Source organism: Cetorhinus maximus, chromosome 20, assembly GCF_964194155.1.
Source record: "Cetorhinus maximus chromosome 20, sCetMax3.hap1.1, whole genome shotgun sequence".
NCBI classification, from domain to species: Eukaryota; Metazoa; Chordata; class Chondrichthyes; order Lamniformes; family Cetorhinidae; genus Cetorhinus; species Cetorhinus maximus.
In genome coordinates, this window is record NC_135898.1 from 65115868 (window position 1) to 65140871 (window position 25004).

A 25004-nucleotide genomic window follows, 5' to 3' on the forward strand; every position below is an offset into this window, starting at 1 on the left:
AGAAAGCGTGCTAGCTTGGTTGCTAAGGCATCTCCAGTTAACATATTCATGCCTGACTTGAATGTTTGAACTGCTCTTTCAGCCAGTCCATTTGAAGAAGGGTGGTATGGGGAAGTTTTCACATGAGGCTGATAAACCATTAAAGCTCATTTAATGCCATGGCGTTATCAGATACGACCACTTCTGGTAGTCCATTAATTGCAAAATTTTGAGGTAGCTTCTCAGTTGTAGCAGATGATGTTGGTGATTTCTCCTCATATATGTCCATCCATTTTGAGTGGACATCAACAAGGAGTAGAAACATTGTTCCAATGAAAGGTCCCACATAGTCAATGTGTATTCGTACCCATGGCCTCCCTGGCCAATCCCAAGGGTGTAACGGAGCTGTGGAGGTAACCTTTGCAATTGCTGATACTGCACACAATTCTTCACTAAGCTCTCTATTTCTCCAACCATTCCAGGCCACCATAGATAGCTGGTCTTCATTCTGAAATTCATGGATGTGCACTATGTTGTTCAATTAACAATGGCTTTCTTCCCTTTGGAGGAACTATCACTTGTGCTCCCCACAATAAGATACCTTCCTGGCTGGTTATTTCATGTCTTCTGTTAAAGTACAGTTTAATTTTGTCAGATACAGGTTCTTGTGACCAACCATGAAGCACTTGTTCTCCTACTTGAGCTAGGACTGGGTCCCTACTTGTCCAGTCTCTGATCTGTCTATACCGGTGATGAATCTAAGGAATTCAACAATAACATGAGTTCCTGTGGAACTGGGACATCTTCATAATTTTCTTGTAAAGGCAAACGACTCAGTGCATAGCATTTGCAATTTGATATCCAGGCCTATGTACAAAAGTATATCTGTATGCTGCCAGGATCAATGGTATTAATTGTGTTTCTGTGTCTTCTTTGGATGGACTTTTTTGTTTCTAACACTGACTTTATTTTCAGCCTTTTTTTCGACTTTCATTTTGGCCTGAATACTCTCAGATGCGAGCTCTTCTTGGGCGAACTCAATGGTTGAGTTTCCCAGAATTTCCTCATTTGTCCGCTTCATGGAAAATTCTGTAACTTCTGTTTCCAAAGCCTCTTTAGCTTCCTACAGCTGCTTCTTCAGCTCTTCCATCTCTTTTTTGCATTGGTGCACTGCCTCCTGGAAAATTAAGCATCGTTGTGTCTTCGCTGCCAACTCATCCTTCATTTTACTCAGAGAAGTGCAGAACTCATTCCGTTTCTCCTCATACTTTTCCAGAGGTACATACTTAGACAGGAGGGAAACTGGCCGTGTGTGAAAGTCTTTCAGCAGGTTTTCACTTTCTTTTCGGAGGTTGTTCACTTCGACACAGACTCTGTCCCTCAGGATGGTCTCTCTAAGTTCTTTTTGCTGTCCTACTGTACTTTTGCTTGAAACATTCAGCATTTCTTTAGTTTGTTGAGTCTTTACACACACCTTTTCCAAAACAAGATCGTTTTCAGCTTCCTTTTGGAATCTCTGTGTCAAATCAAGGTTGATTTCCCTCAGCCAGTTTCGCCCTGGTAGGCTTGGTCCTCTGCCTCTTAATACCAGCACTGGTAGCTTTGCTGACTGGCTTCCATAATGGACAGTTACTCTACTTATGCTTGACTTTGATGTCTTCACCCGTGTAAGTTTTTAATTTGGCATCAGTTTCTTCCAAATTTAATTTATATTCACCATAATTCAGATATTTGATGGTGTGTTCATCAATCACTTTAGTGGAAACTCCTGTGTCCACTTACATCTGAATAGTTCTGCCGTTCACTTTTAATGTTGCATAAATTGGCTCTGTTTTCCCTACCTTCAAATTAAATAATGAATTAATATCTGAACTTATTGCTTCAGGCTCTGTAAATCTCACCGGGTTTTGCACTGTCTCATTATGTGTCCATTTCAATGACAATAAAAACATTCGATTTTTTTAAACTGCCAATTGTTACCAATCTGCTTATTTTCACCTCTGTTGCCATTATTCCTTATTTTCGCTGCTGAGTCAACTCTTTTTATTTTTCTGCTAGCGTTGGCGGTTTCCAGTTTCTCAGCTGAGCCTTGCGTTTTTGCATCCTTTTTGACTTGGAGCTTCCTGCCCAAAGCGGAGGACGGTGCCATTTTGCGCTCCCTGTATTGCTCTTGAATCCCTTACTGCACTTTCCATGGCCAGTGCGATCTCTAACACCTTCTTCAAATCCAAATTTGTTTCGGACAGCAATCTCTTCTGAATCTTGTCCTCATTCACTCCGCACACTAAACAATCTCTGAGCATATTGTTTAAAGATGTACCAAGCTTGCGATGTTCTGTTAACTGTTTCAAACTTGTCACATAACAACTAACTGTCTTCCCTGGGGCTCCATTCCTTGAATTAAACTTGCAACGTTGCATCGTTACCGAGGGCTTTGGCTGGTGATGACCCTTCACGAGGTCCACCAATTCATCAAAATTTTTCGAATCTGGGTCACTGGGTGCCATCAAACTTCGAATTAAGCCATAGGCTTTATTCCAACATGTAGATAAGAGGATAATCTGCCTCTTCCCCGTAATGTTGTTCGCTTGGAAATAGAATATAATGAGACCAATCGTCTGTGGCTGGATTGAATAAATCAATTCTCACGAATCGTGGTATGCTTTGAGAATGTTGCTTGTACTTACTCCAACTGCAAGGTACAGCTCGATTTCGATTCTTTTGACTTCTTCTGTGACTTTACTCTCAGCGCTAGTTTATTGTACCTTATTTCTATCCTCGCTTTTTCCTTGTCGCCAGTTTGTAGTGTCCTCAATGCAAGTTTGTTGGGTCTCCGCTTTACCCTCGTTCTATCCTTGCTTTATCCTGGCTTTATCCTCGTTTTATCCTCGTTGCCAGTTTGTGGTGGCTTGTTAGTCCCAATTGCATGCTTGTTCCGGGGTGATCAAGTTGGTACTTTAGACACAGTAGTTCTGCAGAAACTTCTTAGGTGGAACACATTCTGCTTATTTACAAGGTACTCAGCAGCTACACATGTGTGCTTCTACACCAAACTCTATTTCCATACTTCTGCTGCTCACTTGCAGACTACTGACTTCCAACTAACTACTAACTAACTACAAAGTTAGCCCACGCCACTCCACTATTGGTTTACACAAGATCATATGGTCTTCCTTTATAACATTCTTCTTAAAGGCATACTATACATTAGATAAAACCATAGTTATAACAAGTAACAATCTGGGAGTTACCTGCAACCTTAACCTGATCCAATCTGTCAGTTTGTCTCTTCCTGGGGGTAGGCTCAAACCAAGTCACATGTATTTTTGCTATTTAAGCTTTGAAATTTCAAAGATACAGGAGCACTGGTTTCCTGATAATGGTAACTTAGTATACTTATACATCACGTGATCATACCAAGATGAGAAATAAATAATTCTATATAAGGGAAGTCTAACAAGACAAACTAGAAACTACCTATGACTATATCTATAACAAACAGTAGCAGAAGCAAATTATATGAGTTCTTTTAGTTTTGTGGTTAGATTGTTCTTGGTCCAACTATGATCATGAAGTTATTATATTTATATGCAGACATTATCGCTTTACTGGCCTCACTTGTTACCTATTCAGTTTACTGCAGAACCTTTGTGAATTGTCAACACTTAAGGTTCTGCTGTTCTGAAACCGGTCTGATTGCCCATGTGCCTATCATACACTACACGCTCCATGATACTTATTGAAGCTAACAGATCATTGTCATTGTCATATGTGGTGCTTTGCAGGGGTGCCAGGATGATCGACACTCAATCACTCCTCAGGTGCTGTTATGATGCAACTGATTTGTCAATTCCTTCAATGGCTAAAGATGAGTGAGTGCCCACTAACTCCATGGCCTACTCCTGAAAGATGGTGCTGTCGAAGTGACCAATTGTGCCCAATGCCCAGGACAGATGACATGAGAAATGTGAGGTATGAGGCTGTTAAAATGGAGGAATTGGAGGTGCCAAACCCGGGCCAGTTAATGTCCTGCCTTATTTTATCGAAGCCAGGAAGAATGCTCCTCAGCCTCGGCTCCACAGGAATGGAAGTACCAGAATGTTTTCTTATCTTTTTGTCAGTTTCCCTACAGAAGTCCCTTTAAGGATCAATGCTGAGGTCACTGAAAACATGGAATAACTGAACAAGCTCTGCCTCTTCTATAACCAATTTTGCACTGGGGTCCTGCAACCAGCATTAAAAGCCCTTGCAACTGGAAGATGCCTCAAGTCTGTTTCGAGTCACCTGTTTTCACCTGGAATTTGGAAGCTGCTGTACTTCTGGGGCAGGGGAGTGTGAGAAGGCATACATTTTCCTTTTCTTAAAATTAATGGATGGGAAGACATGGATCAGTGTGTGCAATTGCGTAGTATGTACCCCCAGCCTATTCCAGAAATGCAGGTTGAAAAGTGCCATCTGATCCACTACTAATGAGGAGTTGACTGTATTAGATAGGTATTGATTAACATAAGTGTTCACAAAGTTACTATAAAAAAACACTCCAGTTCATCATTTATGTCACTTCCAAGTGTTGCATAAATAATTTCATGAGGCTTCAAGCATGTTACTCAATTTTCAACCACAAACTCAAATCCATTCTCTAGGAACTGTATTAAAATGGATATTGGGTTGTTAATGGGTTCATTCTAATCATTTAATATGCTAATCAAATATGTTTACATCGTCACAGGAAGTGATGCCACATCACATGATTTGGCCCCCTGGAAGAACAGTAAGATGTGTTCCAAAAAAGCTCCTGTTTCATAAACTTCTGCAGACTCATTAAGTATTTTGTGTTAGTCTAACAATACCAAGAATATTGTAGAAACAAGCACTTTTCTTTCTAACAGTCAATGCATAACAGAATTGTTATGGTGTAGAAGGAGACCATTCAGCCCATCGTGTCTGCACCGACCCTCTGAGCATTTTAACTTAGTACCAATCTCCTGCCTTTTCCCCATAACCATGCACATGGTTTCTATTTAGATAATCATCCAATGCCCTCTTGAATGCCTCAATTGAACCTGCCTCCACAACACTTCCAGGCAGTGCATTCCTAACCATAACTACTCACTGTGTGAACAAATTTTTTCTCACCTCACATTTGGTCCTTTTGCAAAACACTTTAAAACTGTGCCCTCTGGTTCTCGATCCGTTTGGGAGCGGGAACAGTTTCTCATTATCTACTCTGTCCAGGCCCCTCATTATTTTGAAAACTTCTTTCAAGTCTCCTCTCAGCCTTCTCCTCTCCAAGGAAAACAGTCCCAATACAGAAAGCATAATCACAGATGTTGCTATCTACAGGTGTTGCTAATTACATTGCTACCGTCTTTCTGAGCTGTTCAAAGCAGAATACAAGGTTTCTCACTAAATGTTAATATTTGCCTGAAATAAGGCTTTTAGAATTCAATCTCCAAATCTTCCCTTTTTTTTTGGATAAATGAAAAAATCCAACAAACCTTTATGGGATGAGAGGAGTACTGTTCACCTACAACTCTGATGAGCATGCAGCAGTCCCATACATCTGTAGGTTGTGTCGGTTCACGTACTCCCAAGATGCCTGCGTTTTTTGTGGTCTTGAGGAGCCCATGGGCAGTGTCTATATAGGATGTCGTAGACTGCACTGCCTTTTCAGTTATTTAAAACACCTTTTACTTTTGTTTTGTTTGCACTTCATTCCCATGCCCCTGATCTACGGGCACCTGGTGCGGAGAGGGAGCCGGGAGGGAGGAGGACCTCCTCGTATACCTGCTCCTGGGCTTGACCAAATAAGCAGGTCCAGGCAGCAGGCGATCGAGGGGGTCATACAACCTGACTGCCTGCCCCTCTTCCGTGGCTATGTTTGCGGCTGGGTGTCCCTGGAGAGAGAGCACATGGTGTCTGCTGGCATCGTCGAGGCCTTCCATGCTCGGTGGGCACCCTGGGGCTGGGGTGCTTTATCGACCCCTTTAATTACATTTTGATTTAATGTTGGTAAGTTTCTTTTGCACTTTGTCTTTTGTTTTTGCAGTTTCCCTTTAAGGGGCTGCCTATTACTTTGTCTCTTGATTTGTTAATTTAGTTTAGTTGTTTTGTAACAAAAGAGTTACAACTCCAATGACACACTGATTGCACATTAGGAAATTCTGTAAACAGCACACACTCAGGTTGTACTTGAAGATACTCTTCAACAGTTGTGCACCCACTCAATTTTTGAGCCATTCTAGGATCTTTTCTGCTTTTTCTACATCCCTCTTCTCTATCATGACATCCCCCTTGACCTTCTCCCTACTCATTACCACTTCCTAGCATACCTTCTTTTCTGCCTCCATCCCAAGTTTAAGTCGACTGTGAATGAGCCTTTGGGTTTTCCCTTCTCCCACCTTAGCTTTCCCTGCCACACCTGTACTTGCAACCACTGTTAACTTACCTGGACCAGCAATCCCAGTTGGTTCATCCTCTGTTCACAATAATCATCACGCCTAGCTCAGTCATCAGCAGTTACTGTCTTTAATCTCCTCGCCACCCTTCATTCCTCTTCCATGATGTTTCCCTGTGATTCCAGCAGTGGATCATCAATGATGGGCCTCTCCACATTGCCATCTGGAGTGCTCGCTCACTTGCAAGCAAGATCCTTGATGTCCATGTTGAGAAATCTATTGACTCCTGGGCCTGATGAAAACTTGACTTATAGGCAGTTTTCCTCCCCCTCACCAAAGCCTGAAAGAATACACATTCCACTGCTTACCCAATCCAAATCACCATGGCAATGGCAGAGTCCCTCTCAGCAAATACATCCTTAGCTTCTCAGTCTTTTTCTTGACACTTTTTTCTTCTTCAATCTCTCCTGCCTCACAAGCACCCTACAAAGTTCCAAGTGCACGTTATCATCAATATATTCTCCTTTTTCTCCTCACTTAGCTTCTAGATCAAGCAGCTCCTCATGCTGTTTGTTTTGAACTTACACCTAAACTCTCCCAGCTTCTCTGGCTTCCTAGTCTAATTTAATCATGGCAATGGTCTCACCTAAACCCATGCCTATCCCTCAACTTCACAATTGCAAGCATCTTCAATCCACCTTCAAGATCTCAATCATCAATAAGACTATTTATGACTATACCCTCATTCATGTTCCCAGCCTCCATCTAATCCCATTACACTCACCATTTGCTTCTGGAAAAAACTTTTCCCCCAGCTCCTTCATAAATTCACTTCCAAGCTCCCAATACCCAATCTACCCAACCGTAGCCCCTCTGCCACCTGCTCAACTGCAACTCTGCTTTTTATGCTCTTGTTCTCACCAAGTCCCCATTTCTCACTCCTGCAATTTCCAAGAGCAGTTCGATATTTCCTCTCTTGAGGCTGAAGGCTGTGAACTTTAAGTGAAGTTGCTGTATGGCTGGCCTACTCATTCATTGCCAGATTTGTTTGACCATGTTAAGCTCCACTGAACTTTAGTATCTTTAGTCAAGTCGTCCTATTACTCCTGGAGGGCAAAGACATCCAGGGCTTCTATTCTGTATAACAACCTGCATCCCCAGACATCTTTACATTGCCTCCCCCATCCTTACCTCAAACATCCAGAGCCGGACTTTTGCCCCAGAAGCAGGAATTGGGAGGCAGGTTCAATTCTGGGTCTGGAACATGACTCCATCACCAGCCCACTGGGAAGTGGGATTTCCCAAGGATTAGGATTAATGACTGTAGAGACAGGTCTGCCAATTAATGGTGGGTGGAGCGGGAATGGAAGTGGGACACTAGGGAAACGGGCCACGCTCTGGCCCAAAACAGCTGCAATTGCTGTGGCTTCAGTTTGCAAATTTATATTTTGGGAGAAAAGTTGCCAATGTTAAAATTTCCCACATTTCAGAGACCAGCAGGTGACCTGGAATCCTGGATAGGATAGGCTAGTGACATGTTTTTAAAATCAGGGATATTTTATATAATAGGGTAGCACTCCTCTGCCAGGCTCAGCCTCCTCAGTGCCACTTTGAACTTCATCTTGTCATATAAGCTTACAACCGACCCTGTCCTTGCCTCTATTCAGCTGGTCTGATTCCTGACAGCTGCTGAACCCCAGCTGCCTGGCTGATAATTGAACAAACTCACTGGGAAGGGCTCTTAATGAATCCTCAATGCGCTAAATTGCCTCACCTATAGGAGTAGGTGGGTTCCGAGCCCTGCTCCCTTCCCTGATTTCAGGTCAATGGTGGAGGGCAGAAATGGAGATGGGACTTCTGGCCATGCAATGTCACAGCAATTTTAATTCCTGCCTGATTCAGGACAGGAAAATCTGTCTGCCTGTGTTTGTGGATTCATTCGTCTCTTAACACTGAAACCAATGATACAACTTCCCATGCTGCCACATTCCTCGCCTTTTCTCCCTGCTTTCAAACCCGTCCAACCCCAGCTCATCATAATCCTGATTGCCTGTTAATCTGTTGTTTCTCTGCCATACTCTGTCTAAACTCATATCCCCCATGAGACCCATTTTCAATTACCTCAATCCCTTGGCTACACAATGTCTTCCCCTATGCTTTTTGACATTGGTAATAGCTCTTTTGCTTACATACCATTTCCTTTCAAACCTGCAATCATTACATCCCTCCTCAAAATGAACCCCTTCTTTCCAACTGCTCTCATCCCTAACTTCAAGGCACTTGAATGCATGATCGCCTTCCAGTTCTGTGCCAATCTCTCTCAGAACTCGCTGCTTGAATCCTTTCAGGCTTCCCAAGAGTGAGACAGCATAGGTCACAAATGATATCTTCTGTGACAACAACTCATTCACTTCTCTGTAATGTTCAATAAGATGAATTATACCATTTCCTTTCAATGCCTTTCCTGTTGCCCAGCTCCATATGACTTTTCTTGTGTGCAATTTCACTATTACCTGTCCCAAGCCAAAAAATTCCAGCTTGTGGAAAACCTACCAGTCTGTATTCTCTTCTGAATTTGCCTTTACTTCAATGTTTGCTGAGCTACGCTGGCTTCCTGCAACCCCCCCACCGCTACCGCTGCATTAAGTTTAAACTGATCCTACCTTCAAATGGTTTTGTCCTGTCCTGCCTTAGCAACATCTCCCAGTTTGATTTAATCACTCACAACTTCAAGTCCTCTGATTATGGAATTCTCTGTAATCTCGTCCCCCACCACTCCCCCTCCCCACTCCCACCTCCCCACACTCCACCCGCTGCTCCCCACTCCTTATTTCACTCAGCCATTGATGACAGAGTGTCAGTCATCTCAGCCCTCGGTTTGGAAATTCCCTACCTAAAATTCTGCCGGTCCACTTTTTTTCCCACCTTTAAAAAGCATTTGTAAGACCCATCTTTTCAACTAAGCTCTCGGTCAGCTTCCCTAATCCTTCCAATATGCCCCTAATTCTGCATGTATGGTGTGGTACTGAGTCACAACAACTTGACTCTTTTTTTGCTGAGGTGGCTGATTATCAAGGAATGAGAGAAAACGAGACAGTGCTCCTGGGCTAGAAAAAATAGATGTTGCTCTTGAATGTCATTCAGCCACATCTGCTGGAAATATGTGTGTTCTTGTCTGGACATTGTATATGGATAGGATTAGACTGTTGAATAGCTTGCTGACACTTAATGCGCACATGAAGAAAGATCACTTGGGTCAGATACCAAAGGGCTGTCAGCACTTATGGAACCATACCTCATATGATTCAACACCTTCAAGAAATAAGGGGAGAAAAAGGAAGAAAACACACGGCTATTGAGAACCTCTGACACAACAGTCAGAGTTATGCAAATACACATTTTCTTTTAACAAAGAACAGTCTTGTGAATATATACATGGTATGCCTCTCGGAGGAAGCACCGTATCAAGGGAGAAAGTGTAGTGTACGCAGTCTTCATAGCAATGTTTCAGGCACTACAGATACTACGTATCTTCACTACAGGGAGGAGAAGCAATTGGTTGCAATTGTGTTTGCCCAGAAATGTGGCATAAGTTAAATTGTGCAGTGCTACAATTAGAGCTTTGCCTAGTATTTATAACCCGTAATAATTTTTATTTAAAAATTACAAACATAGCCGAATAAAACAATGGTTTATTAAAGGTAACAATGTAACAGTTCTTCAGCTAAACAATTAGCATAATTAAAGTACGTAGAATGAACACTACTTTTGGATATAAAGACACAGCCAGCCTCAGAGTTTAATCTTAATTTTGTCTTTCACAATATGATTATTTCAAATCATTCAAATGCAAGAAGACTGTAAGGCAAAAGGCTGTGACACTAAAGTAAAAAGCACGACATATTCTTCCTTATCTAAATGAACCAAAAATAGAACCTAGTAATATACCTTTGGACAACCAATCCAAGCACAGGAAGGAAAAATAAAGGTTAGCAGTTAATCAAGTTTTAATCCTATTTGGTATGGTTAACAAATGATAACAGTTTGTCCTGGCAGTGGATAGACTTCTAAATTCAAACACCCAACTAGATGACTAAATTTTTGATTCTTTTTGATTAGTAGTGCAATTTTAAACTATCTAATCAGATGAATACATTTTCCCCCATTTTCTGTCAGTTTATATTGTTACAAGGTCTGTAAAATAAACTTGAGCCTTGATTTATGACCTATAGTTTGCTATACTAAGCTCCATTCAAACATTATTCACTAACAATTGTTCGCCAGAGCATTACAAAACTATATAAAAAACAGTAGCAGCATTGTTTCAATACATGAGCTCAAACATACATGATTTTAAAATAGTTTGGTCTTATCAGCAAATTGGAATGTACTTTTCAAAACGATGAAGCATAGCAAAACTGTAAAAAAGTAAAATCATTCGTCGTCATGTTGGTACTTGTGCACTGGGACACTTTTCTTTGGAAAAGTCAGTCTCCATACCTTGTGTCATTCCTCCTCATTTATGTAACCTTGTTTTCAGGCCCTTTCAGCTTCATAAATGTCACTATCCCTTCCTGATCACTGCCGCAGGGTGTCAGGTTAGAAGGGTATTCCTCTCCACAGCTCCTGGTTGTGTTCCTGCTTCTAATTGATGTAGAAGGTGATTCATGATGTCACAAAGATAATCATAAATTCTACAGGTTGATTCCTTACTGTGCCTATTCACATCTATTTGACATATTCCAATCAGAATGAGTGATATTTGGCCTTCATCTGTAATTAGGAAAGTGCTGAATAATCTGCAGCTATTCCTGGAAGCCAGCATGCCAAATCATGTCTGGTGGTGAGAGTGTAGACCAACCAGAGGCACATTAATGCACCTCTAGGGGCTGAGAGGAGCTGTGCCATTGATCCCAGTCAAACTTGGGGCTCCTGTCAAGGGCCAAGTACCAATATGGGGATCCTAAGTAATATTACAGTTCCATTTAAGTATTGTTTATTGTGATATGATTTGCTTTTATATTAATGCAGTGTGTAAACCTTCCACAGGCCAAATTCTTCATGCGTTTTATTACATATTTGTGTTTTAAAGATCAGGAGGGGTGAGGGGGAGAGAAGGGAATGTCCAGGGGCCCAAGAATTCTTAATCTGACAATGAGATTAACACAAGGCACAAAATATATCCTGGACTGTGATCATGACCAACAAGTGCAGTAGATAGACAGGAAATCTGGTTGAACTGAATCCAATGGATTAAGATTAAATGAAATGCTTGAACTATTAACCACACATTATTCCTGACGCAATTGCAGTTCTGTCTAATGTACCAATGAACTCTACTGCAAGTACTGTGCAATAATAATGAACAATGGCTTCACAAAATATGAATCGCCATGCAAACTCAGGAAGTTGCAATTTAAAAACTAATGGGTTCAAACTTGAAGGAGTGAGAAATTAGCATTTTAGCAAATTGCAGTGGCTTCAATGATAACATTTCCCCGGGAGCTTCAGGTAATAGTTCTTCATGATGATTCTTGTGCACTGTCATTGTTTCTCTGCAGTATTTGGCCAAGCAATTTCTGGGAGGAATAAAAAAAAATGTTTTAACACCAGCAATATTCAGATGGATGCTGACTAGAAAGTCTCTATTGGTTGTCGTACCTTTTTGAATAGCTCGGCACGTAATCGATTTGTTTGAGAAATAATTTTCTTCTTCTCTTCCTCCTTCCTTCTTTTCACCTCTGGCAGCATGTTATAAATTCTGTCATACAATTTTCAAATGAAAGCAGACATGAGAAGTTATCAGCCTTTACACGTTTGTGTATTGTAGAAAATGAATCTGACGACCATCTTTTGAGTTTTACAGGGCAGAATAAATTCTGTCACCAGGGAGGGGAAGCTAGTGAATTGGCTGTGATTCAGTGGTTCAGTACGATGTAGTTCAGCTGCATTTGACTAAAGGTAACCTCAGGTTATTAAGACCATTGCCATAATTAAACATTTTCTCTGCTCCACCATTACTATGACCTAATTCAGTATCGGCTTACAAAAAGTAACTAACCCACAGCAAACCTGACATCCACATATCTCAATTTAAGTTTATCCAATCTAGCAGTCCCACAAATGTTTCTCCTGCTCTACCAACAACATTTACCTCTGAATATGTTCCATCTAACACTTTCATCTTCCATAACATTAGCTACAAAGGTTTACAATTGGTTTTGCTCCTTGCCTTAACCACCCTCAGTGCATCTTTATCTTACCAAAAGTGTTGCCCAGCACTCAGGCCCCACCTAGGCTGCACTCCAGCAATGTCTACCTCACACTCCAGCACTATCTGCCCTGTACTCTAGTACTACCTGCCCTGCACTCCAACACTACTTCCCTGCACCCCATCACTACCTCCCCAGCACTCCAGCATGACCAGCCCTGCACTCCAGCACTACCTGCCCTGCACTTCAGCACTACCTACGCTGCACTCCAGCACTACCTGCCCTGCACTCCAGCACTACTTCCCTGGACTCCAGCACTACCTGCCTGCACTCCAACACTACTTCCCTGCACACCACCACTACCTCCCCTGCACTCCAGCACGACCAGCCCTGCACTCCAGCACTACCTACGCTGCACTTCAGCACTACCTACGCTGCACTCCAGCACTACCTGCGCTGCACTCCAGCACTACCTGCCCTGCACTCCAGCACTACTTCCCTGGACTCCAGCACTACCTTCCTGCACTCCAGCACTACCTGCCCTGCACTCCAGCACCACTTCCCCGGATTCCAGCACTACTTCCCTGGACTCCAGCACTACCTTCCTGCACTCCAGCACTACCTGCCCTGCACTCCAGCACTACCTGCCCTGCACTCCAGCACCACTTCCCCGGATTCCAGCACTACTTCCCCGGACTCCAGCAATACCTCCCCTGCACACTAGTACGACCTCCCCTGCACTCCAGCACTACCTGCCCTGCACCCCAGCACTAACTACTCTGCACCCCAGCACTACCAGCCCTGCACTCCAGCACTACCTGCGCTGTGTGCCAGCGTTACCTGCACTGCGCGCCAATGCTACCTGCTCTGCACTCCAGCACCACCTCCCCTGCAGAATTCCAACTGAAAATGTTGGCAGTTAAAAAAAGAGATGCTGGTAGGTGAGGAAAGACATCTCCAGAGTAGAGCCCAGCGGAGAGATTTTTAAATTTGTACAAGCGCTCCCAAAGTTTGAGGAAAAGATATTGAAGCATTCTTTATTTCATTTGCAAAGCTAGTTAAACAGGTGAAATGGCCACAGGAAATCTGGACGTTATTATCACAGTCTAAGCTAATGGGTAGGGTGCATGAGGTATATGCTACGCTTTCAGAAAAAATGTCGGTGAATTATGATGTGGTAAAAAAAACTATCTTGAGTGCATATGAGTTGAAGCAAACAGGCAGAAATTTAGGAATATGAGAAAACAGCCCTGGCAAACTTATATTGAGTGAAAGTAAAACAAAGTAATTTTGATGGGCGTTAAAAATAGAGACAACCTATGCAGCTTATGGGAAGTAATTCTTTTGGAAGAATATAAAGATTCAATCCTTTCGTAGTGAGAACTCATGTGGAGGAACAGAGGGTTGATTCTGTAAGACAAGCAGCAGAGACAGCTGATGATTATGAGTTAGTTCATAGAGTTAAACCTTTTTTTCATCATCCTTTCAAATCAGAAAAGGATAAAAAGTGGGAAGGTGAAAGGAAGGTAGGTAGCCAGGGAAGTGGAGTAGCTGGAAGTTTCCAAGAAGTTTTTTTAAGGCGTTGAAGGTTGAAGTGACATTCGAAAATTGAGGTGTTTTCATTGTAATAAAGTGGAGCACATGAAGTCAGTGTGTTGGAAATTGCAGGAAAAATCTGTTGGAATTGTTGGGGCACAGAAACACTCTGGAAATAAAAGTACTGTGAGCTCTGAGGCTCAGGCACAGGAGAAACCAGTGGTTTGTGTACAGGTGAAACAGGAAGGCTCAGTGATTGGTGAAGAAGTGGGAATGTGTTCACAGTTTACTCAGAATTCTGACGAGCAGGTTGCAGAAATATTTAAAGACTTTGTGTGTGAAGGGAAAGTCTTTCCATGTGTACAGGGTGGAATAGGTAAAGATGTTAAAATTTTAAGAGACACAGGGACTTGTCAATCTTTAATGTTGTGGGATAGTGATATTTGTTGTTCAAGGGGAGTATTGCAGGATCAAGGAATAATAAGTGGGGTTCATCGAGATACTAAATCTATTCCATTGCAGAAGTTAAATTTAAAGGGCAAATGGAAGACAGGTGAAGTTATAGTTGGAGTGGTGGAAAAATTGCCCATTGCAGGGGTTCAATTTATTCTGGGTAATGATATAGCTAGATTGCAAATGTGGGTGATGCGTATGGTAGTTGAGCAGCCTGTAGAAGTGTTTTCAACAGAAGTGTTACAGGAGGAGCATCCTAGATTGTATCCTGATTGTGTTGTAACGAGATCGAAGGCTCATGGAGAAGAACAAGAAAAACAAGATAAGCAGGCAGTTCAAAGGCGAGAAGAAGGTGTTGAAATCCAAGTAGCTGGCACTGTGTTCGATAATATTGTTCAGGAGGAAAGAATACAGGACAATTCAGCTGAAGTGTTTAACTCAAGGAGGTTAATGGAGTTATAGAGAAATGATTTGCAATTAAAAGTTATATCAGAAAGCTTATTCAGAAATAGAAGCAAGATGTATTCCAGTACGCTACTATCTTTGGGGAGATATTTTAATGAGAAAGTGGAGGTCGGATCATGTCTCAGCAAATAAAAGCTGGAGGGAGGTGCATCAGATTGTTATCCCATTAGAGTATAGAAATGAGATTCTAAGGATTGCTCATGAAATTCCAATGGGGGACATTTAAGAATTAGGAAAACACAGGAAAATACAGAAGTTTTTTTTGGCCAGAATTGCATAGGGATGTAGTCAAATTCTGTAGAACTTGTCATACATATCAAATGACAGGAAAACCACAAGCAGTGATTAAGCTAGCTCCTTAAATCCCAATATCAGCATTTGAAGAACCTTTTATCAGGGTCATGGTTAATTGTCTGGGACACCCCCCCCTAAGACTAAAAGTGCAAACCAGTGTTTACTGACAATAATGGATGTGTCTACTAGGTTTCCTGAAGTGATACCTTTAAGAAATATTACAACTAAGTGATTGTGGAGGAGTTAATTAACTTTTTTACAAGGTATGGTTTACCTAAAGAAATACAATCAGATCAGAGGTCAAATTTCTTGTCACAGCTGTTTAAGGGTGTAATGAACAGTTTGGGGATAAAATAATTTAAGTCAACAGCTTCTCATCCAGAGTCACAAGGAGCTTTTGAAAGATGGCATCAAACTTTAAAAACTGTGACGAGAGCATTATCCACAGGATTGGGATACAGGAATTTCATTTTTTGTTATTTGCTATTAGAGACACTCCTAATGCATCGACTGGTTTTAGTCCTTTTGAACTAGTTTATGGTCGAGGTAAGGGAACCACTGAAATTGATTCATGAGAAATTAGTGGGTCAAAATTCAGAGACTATTCTTCTGGATTACATATCAAATTTCAGGGAAAGATTGAACAGGGCATGTGAGTTGGCTAGGGAACATTTAAAGACATCACAGCAAGTGATGAAAGTTAAGGCAGATAAGAAAGCTAAAACTCACAGCTTTGTTTCTGGAGAGAAAGTTTAGTGTTAGTATTGCAACATTTTGAGATTTATGTTGCAAACAATTCGTCAGAAACCATTGTTTATACAGAATTTTGCCCGCTCGCCGACGCATAAAATGACACGGGCTGACATGAGGCGGAACCCCCGATGTCATCCCGCCCCATTTAAATTTTCAGGAAGGCGGGGGCGCAGCAAAATCAGCTGCAGGCCCGCCAACCTGTCAATGGCCAATTGAGGCCATTGATAGGATCATTTAAACAATTAAAGGACCTGCCCGTCCAACCTTAAGGTCGGCGGGCAGGCCAGGAGCTTCAGCGGCAAATAGAAAAAACAAGAAACCTCATCCATCGGCGGGATGAGGTTTCATGCAGAGTTTTAAAAAGTTTAATAAAGTTATACTGTAAATTATGAACATGTCCCATCTCACATGAGATGGGCCATGTTCATAATTTACACTATAAATTTATTAAACTTTTTAAACATTGTCACATGAGGGGGATATGTTAGGGATTTTTAAAAAAATTTTAAATCTTTTCCAAAGTGTAAAAGATCTCCCTGAGGCTGCACTTTGCCTCAGGGGGATGTGCGCTCTTTCGTGCGCATGCGCGAAAGGGCGCTCTCTCGCTTTTGGGGAACCCCCTGCCCGCACAGGAAGCGCATAGCACTTCCCACCGGACGTCACGCTGGGCGGGCCTTAATTGGCCCGCCCACGTAAAACGGCGGTGTGGCCCGTTTCTCTGGCGGGGATCAGCTCCCTGCCCGCCGGAGATTGCATTGGGCCCGCCCGCCCAACAGGCAGAAAATTCTGCCCTTAAAGTTTCTGGACAAATTTCGAGACAGAGTGTAAGGCTCTTCAGATGGAGTTTATTACTGCAACCATTTAATCTACAGATTATACATGTGGCGGGACAAGAAAATCTGATTGTAGGTGCATTGTCAAGAGTTTGAAGCTTAAAGGGAAAATTGGACATTTAAAACCTAGACACTGAACTGAAATGATTTATGTATATACTGTTATGTTAATGCATGCATCCATTAATGTGATAGTGTAAGCCTATAGTTAAGTATAGGAGATAGTATAAGGTGGGTTAATAAAAATGAAGCCATCTTTTTAAATTATGATGGTTCATTTATTTCAATAAGGAGGGGAATGTCAGGAAGATATAATAATTCTCATAATGTTATTGGAACTTATTGTAAAATAGTGGTAGCTGTGTCTATGTATGTGTGTGTGTGTGTGTGTATGTGAGAGAGAGTCTTAATTGGATTAAAGGCAGCTGGTCTGAAGGCTTTGATGTGGTAGAAGATGAGCTAGGTTTGAAATGTTAAGTAAGCAAACATAGGTTTAAAGGGAACCTTTGCATTTTTAAATAAACCAGAAAAGATTGTTTTCAAAATATGGAGTGAAATATGTCACTAGCCAGGTGAGGTTTAGAAACAGTGGGCTGAATCATCGGCTCGGCGAGTGGGGGCAGGGCCCACTCGCCGAGGCGTAAAATGACGTGGGGTGACATCGGGCGTGTGTAATTCACATAATATTACGTAAATTTACCTGGGTAAAAATGGGATATTTTCCTGCTTTGGCACAATAATCAGCTGTAACAATGAGTTCAGGGAAACGTTCATGCCAGATGCAGAAAATGAAAAAATTTAAGAGATTTTACTTCTCCAACCACTCCAGACACAGCTCTACAGTAACTCAGTGTGAGGTCTGAAATACAAAGTGCTCATGTCCCTTACCCAAATGACAGTGACCATGTATCAATATATATTACAATCATTTATATTCAAATTTACTTCAGCTTATTGAAATGTTTATAGAAGTGAGATTACAGAAACTTAGAAGCATAATTATAATGTTCTGTTATATGTTGTGGAAGAACCAGTGGCATCCCGGCCTTGCCATCATTAGCCACTTCAGACACATCAAAAAAAAGTAACATAACACAGGCTACACTTGTCTATGTTGATCTTGAACTGCACACCCACTAAAGTGACTTTCTAGACTGCAGCTGGCCAACTTCTGGCATGAGAACTGTGTGCTTCATGTGTAGCTCAATCCAATGTGGCGGGTGGCACACTTCCAGCAGGCCACATCACCTGCCATATCCTTAGATACAATCAAATCTCTAAGCCATGCATTTAGTCGACTCCTGGAAATATTTTAATATATGTCCTATGTTCTCTATGAAGGTACACCTGTTATACTTCTTTATTGGGCTGCACAATAACTAGGATGGAAGGTAGGTAGTTAAAATAGAACATTGGCAAGAATAAAAGAATTTTATTAGAATTATGGAAAATGATTGTGGAGCAGTTTGCTTACAGTGATGCGCTGTGACCTGGCCACATTCCAATTGCTCGCCAAAATCATTGAGAACACAAAACAAATTTTAGTCTTCTTTGCTCTTAATTGGGCACTTCTGAAATGTAAATTATTAATTTAAATTGAGTTTTGATTGATAGAGAAAATAATGGATACCTTAGAGTGATTACAAAGCAGTAACTTCATCAAATGGTTGAAGTGATGACATAAATCACAAGATTGGAGTTATCATGGTTTAAAGCCATTTCAATGAAAAGCAGGGTTAAATTAGAACCCTGGCAATCACTTCCTGATACCTATTTTCATTCATAATATCTGCTGCATCAGTTCAATGTGACATTCTACTATTTAAATGTGACAAACCCCTCTTCTTCTGTATATTTTCTCTTGTTTTTTTTTTCTCATATCCTTGGACCAAATACCAGCTGTGGTTTAGGGCTGGTTGGTCATATGCAAAATATTGCAAAATTGACCATTAGGAGGAATGCAAGAATGACCAATTTTTCCTCCCCAAATGGAAAGCACCTGCTCTCCATTCAATGGCTTATGATGGTATAGCTGGAATTAGTAACTAAACAGTCTGGAGGTTTGTGAGGGGCAGCACATTTCATTACACAGTGCAGGGTGCATTGACACTCCAATATGTTGTAGCACCAGGCAGTTACATGTGGAAATTTACTCTGCTTTTGCCTAATTTTTATGTAAGCATTGAATGTCTATAAGTAGCCAAATGTTTGGGATTGATGTTATTAATGCAACATGGCATTCATATCTCTGGTTTAATTGTGACAAAACAGATCGATCAAAAAATAACCCAAGCTAATTCATTGGGCAGGATCTTCCGGTCGGTGAGCGGGGGAGGGGCTCGCTCGCCAACGCGGGATGACGTCGGGTGGAACTCCCAATGTCACCCCGCGTCATTTCCATTTTCAGGCCGGCGGGGGGCGTAGCCGAGTCAGCTGTGCGCCCGCCGATTTGTCAACGGCCTATTAAGGCCATTGAAAAACTAATTAAAGTCATTAATGGACCTGCCCATCCAATCTTAAAGTTGGTGGGCAGGCTGGGAGCCCAGGAGGGCTTTGGAAAAAGCATGAAACCTCATCCACGGGCAGGATGAGGCTTCGTGAGGGTATTTAAATTTTTATTAACGGTTTCAATAAAAGTTATGGACATGTCCTAACTCATGTGACAGTGTCACATGAGGGGGAATGTCAGGGAAATTTTTCTATCATTTGTATTACAAATTTTAATTCCGAGCACTTAGCCTCAGGGAGATCTGTGTGCTCTTTCGCACGCATGCGCGAAAGAACGCACTCCCAGCTAAGGGAATCCCCCCCCGCCCATACAGGGAGCACATAGCACTTCCGAGCGGACGTCACACTGGGCGGGCCTTAATTGGCCCGCTCACGTAAAATGGCGGTGCTCCCGCCCGCGCCTGCTCCTGCACTTCCCCCCCCAAATGGAGGGAAAGTTTTTCCCATTGAAATTCTCAAGTACCCCTACATATTATAGTGCTAATGCAGTACATGAAAACAAAATCTGAACTCTTTGGAGGAATCAGTGGGCTACATTTAAATTCCAAGCATTGAATGGGTGGGCAGAAAGTGCACTGCCTTTGCCTTCCTGCCGCAGAGGCCTGGTGGTTTTGATGGTGGGACCTTCAGTGAGTTGCCTACCCCAAATACTTGGCAGAAATGGGCCAGCCTAAAATTGGATGTATCAGCTTCCAATGCAGATAGTGGGAAGATGTGTCTGTGGGAAGCAGCCAATCACAATGGTGCGAGGGTTGAGAAGCTGTGTCGGAGCCTGGGATGGCAGTGGTCCAGATTACTCATGTGGAGCTGATTGGAGCATTCATGCTACTCTTGGCCTCACAAAAATAATTTTTCACTAACCTTTCTGGGGCCTCTTTTTCGCAAACCTGGTACAATTGGGCGAAACATGCTCAGTGCACAATCTGCTCAGTTGTCCCTCAAAATTACATCAAGGCCCAATGTACAGCATAGTACCCCAATTTGCATACAATCTTGGGGCTTCCACTCGATTCAGTTTAACACCAGAGACAGCCAGCAGAAGGAGCAGAAACTGGGCAACAGGCCCACCACAGCTATTTTAACTTTGTAACCACCTCAGCTGAGGTAAAATCAGTCATAATTCATCTTTCGAACTTTAAACCTTTCAGGCATTAGTTATCAACAATATCTCATTACATGCCAATATACCTATATTGGCCCAGAATTTTCAGTTAGTGGTGAAGGAACAATGCTTGCCATTCATCTTTCTGAGAGTTGTCCAGAAAGTTTCTGTGTGCTTTAGAGCTGAGAGCTGCTCAAAACAGGCGTCTGGTTCAGCGTGGTACTCTCTAAAGGACATCTGTGGCGTGTGACAGCAGTGTAAGAAACAGTGAGGATCTTCAATCAGTCAGATTGAAGAATCCTCACAGGTCCATGCAGAGTCTAACCAGGAAGCATAAAGCAGGAAGTATAAACTATATTTAAATCATGTACTGAGAAAAAGGTGAAACACAACAGAAATTAGTTCTGCCCCAAAATCTTTGCATCATTGTCTCAATTTCAGATCAATGGACTGTGGTTTTTAGACTTAGGACTTCACTTGTGGCCTAAAGTTGAGGATAAGTCAATAAAGTAACAGGTTCAGCCACCGGTGTTAGCATTTTATTGTTGGCAATGATATAGTGTTTTACTGATGTCATTTAATTTATCTGTAAAATGTTGTACTCAGGAGCATGCATTTTCCTGCTGGAATATTAATTTGTTAAAGGTTGCCAAGGCTGTGAGAAGACAAAGGCCTCAGTTCTGCGAGTGTAAATTTGAATAAATCATTTCAATGCATTTATAGTTTAGGCACTTTTCTATCAAAAGCTAGTATAATTTTTCAAGATTGCACCTTTATTTGATAATTGAAAGGAGACTTCTACCTTATTGAAAGTTCAATCCTTTGAATTGTCACATACTCTTGACTGCATGTAACAATAGTGTTTGATTTACATGTTAATATTGCTAGTGGATATTACAGCATTCATGCCTAAAATGTTTGTATGAACTTCCTTAGTTCCTATTTTAATGAAGACATTCAGCTGTTTATGTTACTGATTTATTAGCATTTAGCGTTCACAAACTAATACTCGCTTAGCAGAACTTTAGTGTTTATATTGTTCTTCAGTGATGTTACTCCCTCACCTATTGGCTATAATAGTCGCTACACTGCTGGTATTTCCAAATGGTTTGTGAAAAATAGTACATTATACTATGTTTAAGAATTAGGAATATTGTAAAGTACCAGAAAATGCTCTTCCTATATTGTTGTATATAATTTGCATATATCATTTTCACCCCTCTCCTTTATACCATAGTATTGAAAATTAAGTTGCAAAATATTAAACAAATAAAATAATATTAATACAATGTTATTTTGTTAATTCTTCACTCTCAATTAGGTCAACTGCAATTGTCCTTGAACTGCACTAACTCTCACCCTCTCCGTATACAGTTTAACCACCATTAAACTCCTCAGATAGATTTACATCACTATAGAAACTCAACAAAAAAAGCAGTCCAGATATATTTCTCTGATATTGTAGAGGATGAACTTCAGCACAGAGTAAGCTTTGCTTATTCAGTTTACTGGTCTCTGTGGCATTGAACTGCATAAAATGCAAGAGCAGTTTATGCTTTTTTCTTTAGCCTGCTAAGAGAATCACCAAATTCCGTTTCTGAACAGATAGCAGCTTCACAGATGGATGAAGTTGTTATTGTAAGCCTAAGCTCTTCAACATTTCAGGGAAGATTTTCCTTTGCTAAGCACCTAAACAGTGCTCATTTCCCAGGCTCAAAGCAAAGACCCATGATTCTAGGTCTCCACTCACACATCGCGGGGAGATGGTGGTGTAGTGGTAATGTCACTGGACTCTTAATCCAGAGGCCCAGGCTAATATTCTGGGGCCACAGGTTCATACCACTGCGACAGCTGGTGAAATTTAAACCAATTAATAAATCTGAAATTATAAAGCTAGTATCAGTAATGGTGACCATGAAACAATCATCAATTATTCTAAAAACCTATCTGGCTCACCAATGTCCTTTAGGGAAGGAAATCTGCCATACTTACCTGGTCTGGAATACATGCGTCTCCAGACTCTCAGCAATGTGGTTGATTCTTAACTGACCTCTGCAATGGCCTGGCAAGCCACTCAAGGGCTATTATGGGTGGACAACAAACACTGGCCTTGCCTGTGATGCCCACACCCCCTATGCCCACACCCCATGAAAGAATAAAGAAAAAAATTTGAATCATAGAATGGTTAAGCACAGAAGGAGGCCATTCGGTCCATTGACCACTCTCTGCAAGACCAAGTTAGCTAGTCCCACTTCCCATCCTTTCCTGTAGCCCTGCAATATTTTTCCCTTCAGGTGCTTATCCAATTTCCTTTTGAAAGCAATGATTGAATCTGCCTCCACTAACCTTTCAGGCAGCGCATTTCAGATCCAAACTACATGTCCTCTGGTTTTCTTCTGCCAATTGGAACAGCTTCTCTCTATCTACTTTGTCTAGGTCCCTCATAATTAAGCAAACTTTGGATGCCCAGGTTATGAGGGTGAGAGAATCAGTTCTTTCTAATCTCCCCATCAACATTCCACCCATTTCTGTCCCAACGAGAAGTGGCCTTATTAAAGCCACTTACAGGGCTCGACAGGGTAGATGCAGGAAAGAGGTTTCCCCTGGCTGTGGAGTTGCAAACCAGGGAATACAGTCTCAGAACAAGAGGTAGGCCATTTAGGACTGAGATGAGGAGGGATTTCTTCATGCAAAGGATGGTGAATCTTTGAAATTCTCTACCGAGAAGGCTGTGGAGGTTCAGTCATTCAGTATGTTCAAGATAGAGATTGATATTAAAGATATCAAGGGATATGAGGATAGTGCAGGAAAATGGCCCTGAGGTAGAAAATAAGCCATCATCTAGTTGAATGGCGAAACAGGCTTGAGGGGCTGAATGGCCTACCCCTGCTACTTTTTCCTATGTTTCTATTTTTGCCTGAGTATATTTTGGATATGATTATTAGTGTGAGAATATGAATGTTTGTCACTGAAGGCAGTTTGCTGTCCTTATAAACAGGAAGGAGAATGGATAACGTTATGGTTGAGGTGAACAAATATGATGGAGTGTTACTTCTGATGAAGTATGAACTTAGTTTTAAAAAGTATATGATTTGGAGAAGAAAAAGTGAACAGTTTTCAGTAAAAATAAGGAATGTGCAATCATTGCTGTGCATGATTGTGAACAGTTTCTCATCTTCTGAAACTTATGATGAATAATAAAACATCTATTCTCAATTTGCAGAATGTAATGGTGTACATGTGCTGGATTAGTTTTTAAAGTTAGATAGACTATGTTTCACTGCAAGATTACTGAATATTTATTACATTTAGTTTTGCTTAGCAAAAAAAGACCTCTTGGTATAAATTTGTGTAGATTTCACTCTTGGCACAGAGTTTTGCTTGATAGGACTGTTGATTAGAGACCAGGACCACAATTTAGCTCACAACACTTCTCAAATTTCAGCAATTAATTATATTGGGGAGATCAGGAATTTCAAACACTAAAATTACTGACTGCAAAGCCATAAATGTGCAAATATGTTGTGTTGAGCCCCCAGTTCCTCAGTCCATGCTCCTGTCGAGCATAGAATCTCTGGAGGGTTAACCCAATGAGTAATTTGAATAAGGATTTTGTATTTGAGGTATCTTTGCAATATCTAAAAATTATAGAAAAATGACCCCTCATTACCTTTTGGATCTCATCTGCATTTCTTTCTCCGGAATCATCCTCTCCCTTGGTTTAAATAGATTATCTAAAAAAGTTAATAAAGAGAGGTAGATATGAGAACATGGCTCATTCGTCACATTTTACACTATAAGGAAGTACAACTTGTAAAATGGAAGATTTATAGTTTCAGTCTGCCAAGCAGATGATAATTATTAAAGACCCAAGTGCCCTGTCACTCAACAACAACTACTTCTGCAGCACCTTTAATACAACAAGAACAACTTTTATTTATATAGCACCTTTGACATAATAAAAAGTTCCAAGGCCCTTCACAAGAACATTATAAAACAAAATATGACACCAAGCCACAGAAGGAGATGACCAAAAGCTTGGTCAAAGAGGTAGGTTTAAAGAAACCTAGATAAAAAGCAATGTAGAGAGGCTGAAATGTGTAGGGATGGAATTCCAGAGCTCAGGGCCTAGGCAACTGAAGGCAAGGCCACCAATGGTGGAGCAATTAAGAATGGAAATACTCAGGAGGCCAGAATTAGATAGGCACAGATATCTTGGAGGGTTGTGGTTTAGGGTGGGACTAGGTCAAGGAAGGATTTGCAAACAAGAATGAGAAACTTAAAATCAAGATATTGCTTGACCGGGAGCCAATGTAGCTCAGTGAGCATAGGGGTGATAGGAGAATGCAACTTGGTGCAGGCAACAGAGTTTTGGATGACCTCAAGTGTACGGGGTTGGAGGGTAGGAGGCGGGGGTGTAGAATGTAGGAGACTAACCAACAGTGCATTGGAATAGTCAGGTCTAGTGGTA

General features: G+C 41.4%; 1 protein-coding gene across 3 annotated transcripts in view; it reads right to left on the reverse strand.

The window, feature by feature from the left end:
* Nucleotides 1–10052: 10052 nt before the first annotated feature.
* c20h10orf90 (chromosome 20 C10orf90 homolog) overlaps nt 10053–25004 on the reverse strand; it is a 205660-nt gene continuing 190708 nt past the window's right edge. For 2 of the 3 annotated variants that reach the window (XM_078564871.1, XM_078564870.1), the window contains exons 8-10: nt 24204–24267; nt 12039–12138; nt 10053–11956 (exon numbers count right to left, since the gene is read on the reverse strand). In XM_078564871.1, coding sequence (XP_078420997.1) covers nt 11900–11956; nt 12039–12138; nt 24204–24267 — 221 coding nt within the window. In that variant the 3' untranslated portion in view covers nt 10053–11899. Of the gene's footprint in view, nt 11957–12038; nt 12139–24203; nt 24268–25004 lie in introns of those variants that run through there. The other variant, XM_078564872.1, reaches the window with a different exon arrangement.